The sequence below is a fragment of the Sprattus sprattus genome, assembly GCF_963457725.1.
Source record: "Sprattus sprattus genome assembly, chromosome: 7".
Taxonomy (NCBI): domain Eukaryota; kingdom Metazoa; phylum Chordata; class Actinopteri; order Clupeiformes; family Clupeidae; genus Sprattus; species Sprattus sprattus.
In genome coordinates, this window is record NC_137926.1 from 10893094 (window position 1) to 10907082 (window position 13989).

The 13989-nt window shown below is 40.9% G+C and overlaps 1 protein-coding gene across 3 annotated transcripts in view; it reads left to right on the forward strand.

Moving 5' to 3' along the window:
* Positions 1 to 1229: 1229 nt before the first annotated feature.
* The window catches only part of wnt7bb (wingless-type MMTV integration site family, member 7Bb), a gene marked incomplete at both ends in the record, with an annotated part of 28665 nt that continues 15905 nt past the window's right edge, over positions 1230 to 13989 (forward strand). Inside the window, 2 exons of one of the 3 annotated variants that reach the window (XM_080841865.1) lie at positions 1230 to 1300; positions 9956 to 10186. In XM_080841865.1, coding sequence (XP_080697991.1) covers positions 1230 to 1300; positions 9956 to 10186 — 302 coding nt within the window. Of the gene's footprint in view, positions 1301 to 3606; positions 3690 to 9857; positions 10187 to 13989 lie in introns of those variants that run through there. The other 2 variants (XM_080841864.1, XM_080841863.1) reach the window with 2 other exon arrangements.

The window sequence follows — 13989 nt, forward strand, 5'->3', positions numbered from 1 at the left end:
AGCTTACAGCTATTCATACCAGTCTGTGTGTGTGTGTGTGTGTGTGTGTGTGTGTGTGTGTGTGTGTGTGTGTGTGTGTGTGTGAACAGTCTCACCCTCTCTCTGTGTGTTCCTGCAACCAGAAGAGTAACCGTGTGGAAGTGGCCTACTAGTATGCTTTAAATAGCATATTTGATTCAACAAATCTAGAAGATTTTTTTTAACAGTCTCAACTATTAGTGTTTCCCTCCTGCAAAGTGTGGAATTCACATGGATTTTGTAAAGAAAGGGTAGAAGACTGTCCTATCGCCACAAGGGGGAGTTTCCTTTAATAAAACCTGTAAGTTAAATTATAACCAAGGACTTCCCAATCATTTACCACTTTAAAGAGCACCTTTATGTATTTTCTATCTGCACTTGAAATATACATAGTACTATATAGAGCTAGTAATGTGAGGAATTACAGAGCAAAGTGGATTATTGGTTACCTATATACTTTAGATTAAGTAAGTAAGATCAATATAAAGAAAGGACAATATCTACTACACAGTTCCCTGAAATTACACAACGTGTGATCTTGTTGTGATGTATAATTTCCAAGAGAACTAGATACAATGGACTGATATCAAGGGCTCTAGGTTCATGTTGGTTGTTTTCTAAGGGGTTATTCTTGCTAATATACCTCCTCTATAACAATTACACGCGTTCAGAGACGTGGCCCATCCCTCTTTATACTCTTACTTTTTCGAAAGAGGGGCGTGGATTTGGATTTGGATTTGTTACCTGCGCTAGTGTACCTGAAGTTACTTGGAAAGAATTTAAGATGTCGTCAAAGCATATGAACTAGTAACCTCCTAGGTGACAGGAACACAATCTGCCGGCATTCCAGAAAGTAAGCGAGAGAGAAGGAGAGTGTGTGAGAGAGAACATTATCATGCGAGACTGCCTTACCTGGGGGCGCAGGAACAAGTGAAAACACATTACTTCGCTCCACTTTGAAACAAAGGGTCGAGATAAAAGAATACAGTGAACTCGTTCATATCTCTTCTATTTTCAGCTTTTCAATTTCAAAAGCTGACCACAGCTTTGATCAGCATTCTGTTCCACCTGCTTTATCTCCTCACTATGGATTTCAAAGTAACCGAGATTTTAAAGGATTCGAGAGTCACTTCTACTCGAAACAGAAGTGATTGCTGTACCTGGAAAGGTTGAACAGGGCTGCCAATGAGAACGCAAACGCTACCGTGACCATGCAAAGACCCCCCCGACACTGGATTTTCAACGTATTCCTATGCTTTGGCATCATCTACTTCAGGCTCGGGTGAGTTTCCAACACAGCATTCACAAGTCCAGACTGTCCTCATTCTCACTTCACAGTTTGAATTGATTGATGCATGAGTTGATGTGTGAAAGACTGTACAGTGCATAGACTAAATGCGTTTAGTACACCTGTCTTCTGTTGGCGAGCGCCACATCCAAGACCTTGGTGAACTTGACACGTTATCCTCATCCGCGTAGCATTTAGAGGAATGTTCCTGAGGTTAAGTTGCATTTCCTGTTATCCGTTAAAAGTAGTGATGATTTATTTCCCTATTGGCTAATGGCACAGGTTTTTGGTTCAGTGCTCGGCTCACCTCTACATACCCTCTTTAATAGCGACATTGAGTTGTATTTCCACATTCCTTTGCCTAGACGGAGTTTCTACCTGTTTTGCAATACCTCACCTGAATTCTTCATAAAGCCACAGCTTGTATGTACAAAACACTAACCAAGTCTTAATTTCACCTTTTGTGTGATGTGTAGTGGTTGCCACTGTCATTTTTTTTTTAGGTAGAAATATCTTGGTTGGCATCTAAACAAAAGCCTATCATCCCACTGCAGACACTACTTAATTTGTTAGACTAGAGAGGACTAGGCTATAGAAATGTAACCACCCTGCACCCCAGTAGAAACATGCATGGACTGACATTCATGGGCTTACATTTCCATGGGGTTTAAATGGGAAATTAAAATGTATTTAATTTACTTAATTAACTTAATTAGTAGGCTAGTAAATAGTGGACTCTGAAACCTGGGCGCAGAAGCTGGTAAAATAGAGCAAAAACAAAGTCATCTGAAAACAAACACACATCATGAACTTAAATCACATCCTTTGTTATCTTTCATGCACTTGTCCATATCATATCATGATGGCAATGATGACGGCTCATATTGAGAGAGGGATTTACATTTGGGAAACTGTAAGCAAAGCGGTGCTGTGTGTCTGGTTGTTTAACCAGGCCAAACCTGTTTGCTCACTTCAGCGGCCTTTTCTCTGAGAAAATCTTTCATGATACCCTCTTTACTCTCAATAATGAGAGGCAGCAGGAGATGACAGACGACAGATCTGGCTTTCATGAGTGTGTGGACAGACACCTTTAGACACGTCCAACAATACTGACACAATGCTGCTAAATGGTCACAGTAGAGCACATTGTCAACATAGGTCTACTGAATAACGTGTTTCTCCATATACAGCAATTTAAGTTATTTGAATTACTGCATTATGGCCTCCATATGTGTGGCATTCATTTTCCTGTCCTTATACCTCGATCTAGAGCGCTGTGATCAGGTGTTCATTTTAAAGCCCTCTGCAACCCTTTTGGCTCTCAGTTTAGCTGCGATTTTGCCATAATTATTCTTTTGTGGAATTTATGTGGTATTATTGTAAACACTGTGCCATGTTAAAAGGCTAAAGGCTCAATATACAAATCCCCCCTTGTTTCAAGTCGGCTCAAATAGAAGCCTTCAGTGTTCTTCACTGTGTGCCGGAAAAAAATTACCGCCATCCACATTCATTATTTGCTTGAAGCACTTCTTCTATAGGCAGAGAAAGAGTACCAAACCAAAATATAATATCTATAAGGTGAAAATATAGTACAGAGAAAGATAAGGCAGGTGTTTCAGTAGCCATCTCACAACTAGGGGCTTGTCATACATTGGGAACCCTCACACATGCTCACACATGAGCATTTTTAATTAATCCATGATTGTTATTGCAATTAATGTATGCGTATATTTCAGGCATACACTTTTATGCTAGTAACACAACGGTCTAGCAGTTCAAGCGGAAGTGAATTGTGACACTTAAGCAGTATACCTTACAAGGGGCTTGCAAAAGTCACACAGTGTGTGCGATTGTGTACCTTAACTCCGATGAGATCAATGAAAAGTTTTAAGTCCTGAGCTCCAGATCTTGTGTCGCCCTATTGTCGTTGTGTTACAAAAGTGGGCGGATTGCACTGTCTCTCTGCCCAATGGCAGGCCGCGGGTCTCACGAGAGGAGAGAAAGGCACTTTTCTGCCATCCAAAATCCCTAAAAACCATCATCATTCCTGCTCGGGAAGCACACTCTGTAACAACCCCTACCGCTGAGAGATGCCAGACTCCAGCTCACACACACGGCCCTGGGAGCTGCGAGCTGCATAGGAGCACCGACACTGACTCTACCGATCACTACAGCTAATCTGGAAGACAAGTCTTTTTTGTTTCAATGCACGGGGACTAAACGCGCAGCTAAAGGAATAAGGAATTGTATGCCAGTTTTTCTCCACAACATCAGAAAGCGGCAGTTTGCTCAATGTCATCATGATCATCTTCTCATCGCGCAGTGTACTGCTGTCAGTCTACTATCCGCAGATCTTCCTCATCCTCACCAGCGGTAGCTACCTGTAAGTTCCTTTAACTAGTTACTTGCATATCACTTTACCACTGGGCGTTAGGCGGACTTGACAATAAAAACACATGTGGCATCTTTTTTACGCCAATGATGTTAAGTTAACGGAACATTAACATTTGCATATTGTCTGACCTTGCATTTCCACTGTAGAATCTCGTTGACACCTAACGTTATTAAGGATGTAAATGTTTTAGAAGGGGAGATGGATCATGGCTTTTCGATGCTGTAACGTTGGCTTTTTCAGTGTACAAGTAGCCTCTGTCATGAATGTATTACAAACTGAATAAGTCCTCTGAAAGACTTCAGTTCAAATGACTAAGGAGTGTCACATACACGTTAATGACAATCATCGCTGACAGTCAAATAATTTCCCCTCGGGAGGAATTACCTTTTTGTAACGCCTGAAAGTTCCTGTGAATATACGAGGTCCACGTGGGATTGATTTGATCTGATATAAGCTAACCGGCGTCCTCTGGACAAGCAAAAGTTTTCATCCTAATGAAAAAAGTGTGAGCGTTTCCAGACTGGTTGGAAGTCCTAAGGCAAAGTGACTGAAAAACGACATATAGCCTGCAGTACGTTTGCAATGTGGGACAGGTTTGGCCACGGAGCGGCAGAGAAGTTCAATACATTTAAAAGAGAGTCAGAGTGGGAAGCGTCGTCCTTATGAATAATGTTTGTGTTGTTATACCTACAGAACTTGTAAGGCTAACATATATGTGCAATCTCATCATGTCTGCTGCCGTCTGTTCGTGTCTCCTGTCCCCGACAAAGTGATTCCACAACATCGGCCAATTACACTCTCTTGCTAATTGACGTGTCCTCCAACGTGTGTAGGCTACAGAATTTGAACAAGACAGATTTACCTCTAACAGAAAGTTTGATTTGCGTTTCTAGAATAATTACCAAACTATGGTGTTCATCTTCGTTCCTGGGACCCCACATTTGATGTTAAAATAGATCTGGTTTATAGTTACAGTTAAAAGAAGGCATGTCTATGTTTAGCACTGGTTTGCACATTAGAAACTACATACCATTGTTTGTTTTTACAATTTAAACACTCTTGCGCAGAACACATTTGATACACTTTAAGGGGAGAGGTGGTTGGAAGTCTACAGTCCAAGCACTGAAGAAGCCTACAACTGTGGTCCCTTTTATTGCAAAGTGCCCTTTCCTATCACGCGGTGTATTTATGAAGCCTATCCTATTTTCACACAGTGACATTTGTTGAGGTCCATGGTGGGTGGTGGATTTCCCTTGGAGAACTAGGAGAAGAGCTGTGTTCTACCTATGAAGCTATCCCATGCTCTATCACAGTTCCACATTTTATTTTACATTAATGCAAAGAGGCTGATAATTTACAGCCATTTGTCCTAACCTAATCATTACAGTAATTGTAAGACAGAGACTGGTTTGTACAATATTGTATCGGTTTAAGTCACATATATTTGTGTTCTGCTGGTTTGTACGAATTAAGAGGGCAAATACAATTCATATATCTGTCACATCTGTCTCTATTACTCTCCCTCACTCCCTTTCTCTCTCCCCCACTGTCTTTTTAAATTCATCATTTGAACCAGAGGAGATAAGGTGCCACTGATAATAATATGGTGAGGGGACATGCCCAATTGTTAGTACATCATTGTCTGGTTAAGTTGCTTTTTATTCCGTGTCTAGTTAAGTCAGGTTGTAGTCACTGTTATTTGTTTCTTCATGAATATTTTTTTTATGAATGGTTATATGAGTCATTGTGAATTCTGTAGTTAGACATGACCATTGTTATGCCTGTTGTCAGTGAAGCAAGCAATGTTCTTTTGATGTTGGTGGGACTTTTATCCTGTGCACACAATATTAGCAGCTAAATCATTAAACAACAGACAACTTCAACAAGTTAAACATAGTTATTTGTGAAACTTTGTTTTAAGCATAGATGAAAATTGCCCAACAAAATAAAGCATATGTACCCAAATTGGGCACAATATACATCCTGCTATGTGCAGAGTTTTAATTTTAACCTTTGTTAGTTTTTTAAAAGAAACTCCAGCCAAGCAGTCATTCCAGGTTGCAGCTCTTAGTTTGTGTTAGGTGAGTTTGTAATATACAGTGCCACTGTTATAGCACATTCTGAGCCAGGAGACCTGGTAACATTTATTTTACATGTTTAAAAGGAAGTGCATTTAGCCATGAAGTAGATTATTTATAATTGAGTAAACTAGGAAGTCCTTTGGGATGACAGGAACCCATATTATTAAAAGAAATGCACACCGTTTGTGCCACTGACAGGATATTTTAAGCTATTCAGCTAACAGATGGACTGGAATATTTGGAGTGTTTGCTTCCTAAGCAAGTTAGCCCTCTGCCTGATGCTTTAACCTCTACAGCCAGGTGACATGTTTGATATGGGTGTCATCTTATTCCTCAGTGTAAATCCTTTTTATTGAGGTTCACACCAGTAGAGAAAAACCCAGGCATCAGTGTGAACCATTGAATTGCCCAACTGTTTTGAATGTGTGTCGCTCGAGCTACTCTTGTGAACTGTCACAGAGCACACAGGATAGCCGCTAAGCAAACAGAATCGCATTTGTGCACTTTGATGATGCAGGGATTTGAGAGATTAGCTGTGGAATGTCCAGCTTTTGATCGCATGATGCAGTTGCAGAGCAACATCACATATCCTTGTGTCGGGTTGTTGCTCGGTGGGCATGACAAGTGTTTGGGTGCTTTGTGAAGAGATATGAAGATAATGAGTTTTCAAAAGTGTGTCATGTTTGCCTTAGTGAATCGAGAGAACCATTTTTTATTGTATCCATCAACACTCTATAAGCATCTCTGGCTTAAACGACACTGTTAGTACCGATAACAACACGTTAAAAGGCAGTTCAGAACAAGTACAACGGAGGGAAGCCTGGCAGGTTCTCAGGGATAGTTGCAGTCTCTAGTCACCTCCCATATTATGGGATGAGGCCAACTTGATACATATTCATAGCAATCCCATTAGTGTGATAAATGTCATGAACTGTTAGGGAACTTTTTCTGTGATATAATGCACTGCTATAACTAGTAGAGCCACTGTTGCAAATACTAATACAAACAGTAAGACTATTATTAAAATGAATGCAACTAATACTACTGTGTCATCATCCCCTCTGTCAATACTCCTGTAATTCTGAATACCACCACCACAAATACTACGACTGCATTTGACCACTACTGCTATGATAACAGCAACAGTTACCGATATAATAAGTTTCCAAAGTATGTACAAGTGCCCAGAGGCTTGTAAGAGAGCATCCTGGGCTCTCGGAAGAGTCTGGAGAAGGAAGCTGGGGAACCTTAAAGGGCCTCACATGTTCTGGCAGGGAGGAGTGAAAACCCTTCACTGATCATGAAATGGACATGGAGTCACGTGTCATTTACCTACGTGAACACTCTGTTGTGCTTTTTCATTTGTGGTTTTAGTCTGTTTGCTTGTGTTTGTTTATTTACGTCTCAAACCCAAATCACGATACCCCAAAATGATGTGAAATTCAACCTCAGTGCAAAAGCACAGCAAGTCATCCATGATCCATTTGTAAATAGTTTCTCATCCACTTTGAATGAGTGTATGTAACTAATTCTCAAAGTACGCAACTGAGATGGACGTTTAGGACAATTACCTTTTTTTTAGTTTTTATAGAAATATGCGTAACAGCATGATAGAGGGTATAACAATCAGTGATCATAGAACGAAATGTTAGTGATTTGGTACTTCATATATTAGAGGTTAAGTGTCAAAAAAGAGGTTCTTTAGAGGTCAAAAGCAAATGATGCACTTGATTTCCCCTCTTTCGCCAATATAAAGGAATATTATTTTTCTTGTTAAAATGCCCCTTAATTATAACTCGTATAACTTTGATACTTGTACTAATGAAGTTCTCTGTGTGTAGAATTTATATCTTTGTATTTATATCTTTGTATCTAGTGTCTGGAAATCAGGTTTAAAATAAGCTTTGTGAAACCATGAAGGTAGAAGGTTTTTAGATTTACCCTGGAAGTTACTTAGCCGGTTCAGACTCCCATTCATGTCCAATGTTTGTCGTTTGATGCAGTGATTTACTCCACAGTTTCAAATGTTTTTTTCTGCAAATAATAAATCTACTTCATGACATGTGACCCAATTTGAAATAGTGTAAAATGCTTCAATACAGTTATGGTTCTCAGATGGATGTTTATTTCAAGTTTAATTTGAGTCTAATAGAAAACTGCCCATGGTTTGACTTGTGCCTAACTTCAAACCAAACATTTGTGTCTGGTGAATGCAGACAATAGCTCACCAAACTAATTGTACACAGCTGTAAGTCGTGGTTAGGTATTGTGCTGCATAATTTATTGAACAGGAGGCCTTCAAAAAGCCTTCACAGCATGAGGAAGACACTGCTTCAATTACCAGTGAATATCTTACGGATTCTGAACTCTTATGGAATCTTCACTTTAGATTTGTTTTCACCAATCCACAATATTTTTTACTTCACTGGGTCTTCTATTTTAGGTCTCTTAGATATCAGAAATGATGAAATTATCACAAATATTTAGAATATTAGACAATTTAGTTTAAGAGTTTTATCTGATTGTATATGCATATAATATGGTTATGAATGGTTTAACATACAATTTCATTATTTTGTTTTATAGTTTTCTTTCAGTTAAATTAATGAATCTTTTTCAATCTCGACAAGTTGAAGGACTGTGTAACCAACATTGAACCGAGTTGATATAGTCCTTTCCGGTTACCTTTTGAAGTAACTCTCTTGGTCGTTAAGACATTTTTTTTGTCAAGTGACCGTGGCACATGTATTACCAAGCAGATCATTCCACATTATGAGCGAAGCCGTATCTGTGGAAGATGTGTGTCTGTTGGTATGAAAGAACTCCATGCTGCAGTCGACATGCAGACCCAAGAATGAGTCTCAAATGTAGTTTTACAGTATATATGCCTTGTTTCAGTTATAGTTTCATTTGAGCATGTGGTTTTGTATTCAAGAGTTATTTTGGTGCCTTTGTGGAAACAGTTAATCAACAAAATAGAGGGAACATGGCTGGCCATATCCAGTTTCCAATCAACATGTACTCCTTTTGTTCCTTCTACTTTGGGGGAAGCGTGTTTTTGCTCTATGATTTTTTTTTTTTTTTATGTTTTGGGGGGCAGGGGGTGGCGGGGTTAGGGGCTACATGCACACCATGCAGTTCACTCAGTCCCTCACATTTTCGCTGACACACAGCTTGCCTGTATCAGCCTGCCCTGCTTGCGGTGGAACCCTTGGAGGCCTACGTCATACATCAAAGCTGGCATCTGCCTCCATGTTCTCTTTTATGGTCCCCTTGTCTCCGGCCTGTTTGAAAAGCATGTATCTGCAGGGTTTGGTGGGCTGTAAACAGAGAGTCTGTTTGTTGAATAGGCTGTTTTAATAGATTTGTTTTTGTTTGTTTTTTGTTTGTTTTATTTAAACGCAGACAATCATTGGAACAGAACAAATGTCTCACGTCACAGTCGTGTCAATCAGTGACAATTGTGACAATTGTGATCAGACGCAGAAGTTGCCCCGCCATGGGGAAGCCATCTGGTCAAACAAACTTACACTGATGAGGTGACAGATGAAGAGGTCTGGTTCTCCCACAGCAGATTCCTATCTAACATCTCAGACAACGAAGAGCCCGGAGCCGCTTGCCACAATTGCAGATCTAGGCAGCGGGAGGGGTCTCTCACACGGCTGTATTTATTTATGGATGTCCGTTACACCACATGTGTGCACGAACACCCATGAGTCTCAAGTGATAAGGGATAACTTGTTTTGTGTCACTCTCCGCGTGGAAGGCGACCACATTTGAATCTGAGCAACGACGGCTACAAATAGCGCATGTGCACCCAGCAATTCTCGATTCCACTCATGCCTGGAAACAATTCGAGCAATGTTACCTAACAATTAATGCAGAAAACCTCAGCTCATTTTTATAGGGTTCCGTGCCAAACCAGTGCGGGGAGGGCTTGTCAGTAAGCAAATAAACAAAATATCCTTTCCCTCTCCATTTGCGCTGGCTGTGCCATGTTATTTTTTCAGTTTCATGCTGGAGGAGGCCCCTTCAGCCAATACCACTCTCTGATGAGCTGCGAATGGACTAATAAATGCTAATCCTTGGCAGGATGTGTCAAGTCAGTCTGCTTTCCAGACCCCTAACTTCTCTTTTTTTTTTTTTGCCTGTTCCTCTCACTGTTCTTTGCAGGGCCCTTTCCTCTGTGGTGGCCCTGGGTGCCAATATCATCTGCAATAAGATCCCTGGCCTGGCCCCTCGCCAGCGGGCCATCTGCCAGAGCCGCCCGGACGCCATCATCGTCATTGGGGAGGGCGCGCAGCTGGGCATCAATGAGTGTCAGTACCAGTTCCGCTATGGCCGCTGGAACTGCTCGGCTCTGGGGGAGCGGACCGTCTTTGGGCAGGAGCTTCGAGTAGGTCAGTCTGCACTTATGGGGCCATTGGGTGGTCCGTTGTTTGTCCATCACTATTTTGTTTTTTTAAAAAGTTTGTATCGTTTTTTAGATACCCAATATCATATTGCTCGTATTTGTGTGGTCATTTGTGAATCATGATAAGTTTGCGGGGATAAGCATGGTCGCATTTGCACTCTTACCTGTTGTGGCGGACTGTCTCATCCAAGACAAGATTTGATAGAGTTTTTTTTTTGAACATTTCAAGTCAAGCTGAAATAAGTTCTAGATCTCTCATCCGAAGTATGGGTCCCCACAAGCTAAAGCATAGTGCCAGACAGCGCATGGTAATACTTTAACCAATGGCGCAAGGTCCAACCACATGTATTATTGTTGCAGTCACATGCTGGTATGTGTGTTGTGGATGAAACAGGTCCATGTCAAACAAACGGCATCTCATAATCATTCAAATAATTTCTCACCCATTTTCTCAGGACATTGTTGTTGACTTAATAAGCTTATGGTTAAACCCATGCTGGACATTGCTGGCTGTACGGAAGGCATGGAATGGCAACCAAAAACCTTAAGTTTTAATCAAGTAAAAAGATGGATGAAAAATGATATTGCAAATCAGTGGACAGCTAATAGTATTATTTCAGAGCTTTGTAGAACTACACACATCTGTTGTTAATCTTATGGTTATGTCCAAGCCTGATCTCTGAGTGTCTGTATGTGTGTGTGTGTGTGTGTGTGTGTGTGTTTGTGTGTGTGTGTGTGTGTGTGTGTGTGTGTGTGTGTGTGTGTGTATGTGTGTGTTTGCGGTGTATAAGTGTGTGATTGTGTGTGGTGTGTGAGAGAGAGAGTGTGTGTGTGTTTTGAGGTACAGTCAAAATGAGCTATAACCAGACTAGCATTTACATTTCCTTTGTTCACAGTACCATTCTATAGATGTGTTGCACTTTTTTACATAGGCTTTTATACATTTCCTTTCATTCAGAAAGTGCCATATAGCTTTTAAAATGTGGTTTGAGTGTTGTTTAATCCAATGTCGCTGTTAACAATCACCCGTTTTAGAGAACTTCACAATGTATTATTAGCCTCTCTGGCACTTTTGTAGCGAATCTTTGATGTTTTTTTTTTTGTTCATTGTGTCTCCAAGACATTGTCGTAGAAGTGTGTCTCATGTAATTCCAGAAATGTGGGCTCCTTGTCCATAATAGCTGTATAAAAAACACGCACAAATACTTCATGTATGTATGAATGTGTTAGTGTTTACTTTAGTGTGGCATTTTTTATTTTCATATTTTAAATGGTAAAATTATTAGTAGATAGTTTTAGTAGGAGTCATGGACAGCGTTTTACCTTTCTGTAGTAGTAAATCTGATTTTGGTGGCATATGTGTATGTTAACATCATGTAAGTTGTGGTTATTGACATCTGTCTGGCCGGCTGAAATGGCATTACCTCTTGGAAGTTTCCGGAAAATTCATAGACCAAATCGGCAATACAGATTTCCACTGCTATTCTAGGTCATATTGCTTTGCTGCATGTTACTTCAGGATGTTTTTGCATCATTTGTTCCTGAGGTTCTTCTGGTGTTTGCATCCCCATTGATCTCCTTCATTCAGCTGCATCGTCAGGTGGAAAGGGGGGCCATGACAGTTGAACAAGTATTGTAGAGAGCTATGATATTTAATGTCCCGTAAGGCAATCTTGAACAACTACACTACACTACACTGACCACAGCTATTTCTTCCCAGCCGTCCAGTTTGGGGATGTGGAAAACGGCTGCATTTAGTGGTTATCGTGGACACCTTATTGTGAACAGGGTTCCCTTGGGCCAGTGGGTGTGGCAGGCTTGGTTATTCATGAGTTCAAAAGTCAGTGTGTTGTGTACTTGTCTTCGAGCATGTGCAGTATGTTGATGTGTTGATTCAATTGAATCAAGCATGTAATCCCATCCTTGGGAGGGTATTGGTTTACAGTACATGGAATTGATTGCACTTTAGGAGCTCCAATGCTCTAAATGCTCCAATTGGTTCCAGAATCTTCAAATTCCCACATAATCAATTGCAAGGGAAGGGGGGAGGAAAAAACAAGTTGCCCGTTCTACGCGTTCGGTAGTTTTTTTCACGTCAATCCCCCAAAATTATGACCACTAAACCTTTTTTTCTTCCCAGTGATCCAGTCTTAGCTTTGGATTGGCATGGAGATTCCACTGTTTTTCAAGAGTTAAAGATCAAGGAACCGCAAGCCTAATGCCTTCTCTCCACGCTGCCTGCATTTGGCCGGAGCTGGTCAGTTTGGACAGCTTCAGTGGTATTACCATTGGCTTTCCAGGAAGGTACACATTAATAGCTGGGTTATTGAGTGCTACTGAGCCACCAGATTTAGCAAAAAAAAATCTCAATTCAAGGATTCAGTTTCAGAAGGAGGAAAATCGCCCTAAGCAGAGGGTGCTTCTGGCGAGTGATGCGTGCCCCAATACTGGCAGTGCCTCCTAAGCAAATGTTGCAGAATAGATGGGTAGACATGGCTAGTTCTCTTTAGGGTTGCATCCTTCAGCTTTGGCTGCCCCCGGAGAGCTGGTTGGTTTTTTCGTCGTGTTTAATATTCGGTTGGCACAGAGGAGGCTGATGGAGAGCAACCCATTTCAGTTTACCGTCAAGCACAAGATGGACTGTCTGACTCTTCAGTATTGGTGCCTCATTTTTCGCATATGTGCAGCAGTTACATAGTGAGAATTGTATTCTCATATTATAAATGTTTTGGAGCTTTAGGGGTGCAGCTTGACAATCTGTAACCAAAATACTTTCGACAGCCTTCACCCAAACCATCGTTTATTAAGCTTTACTATAGACACAAAAGAGGGGTTTCAGTTGTTGTACAAATATGGCATGGCATCAGCGCTCATGCTAAGCCGACTCAACTGCCTGCTGACAGCTCGTGTAATGATATAGCCATTCAGCAGAAATACACTGCTCCATATTAAGATGTTCTTATCTCCAGCGACCTGAAACTGGGCCAACATTCATTCTCTATTCCAAGCACAGGGATGGAAGTGCTCAGCGCTAAAGGAAGACATTATGTAATTTGTAATGTAGCACTGTTCGGCTCAGCCACATGTCTAAGTGATGCTTACCTTGCAGTCACCAAAGATTTGAAGGCCCCCAGACTTCAAAGGAAACCCCGGTGCCGTGTCCTTCTCATGGCCCGCTCCAGCCCGTAAGACTCACGTGCACAGAGGATAAGATGCTGATAAATAAAGCTCCTAGACATGATGAGTGCATTTGTGTGTCTTCTGAAGAACTTGGACAAGAACCTGAGCTATGCTGTTTTAAGTAAATATAACTGACCATTTTTAAAGTAGTATGTTAGTTGCTCTGGCAGTGTTCTGTTCTCTGTATTCCAAACAACACGGTGCAACCATCAACAACTTGAAGAATGACCACGCTCCAGTTTTTGTTTAACTTTTAAACTGGTTTGTCTTAATGGTGATTCATGTTTTCACATAAAGGGGTTAGTTGCACAACAGAACTATTTAGCCTGGTCAGCCCTTTTCCATTGGACTGGAGGATGCAGCAGGGTAGACTGATGCACAAAGTATAATTTATGACTGGGGCTGCATCAGTTCTTACCAATACTATTTAGGCACACCTATTTATTATTTACCATAGCTAAGAGTTTTGGAGAAGTATTACGAGACTGTGGATTCTTGTCCAAACAAAGTATTCAAATGACTGGCGGTCTTTCAGGGATTTTTTTCTAGCTTTGCCACCCAACCTCCTCCACTCCATGATACTTAATTGATAAAGTAGCTCAGCCTCTCCATC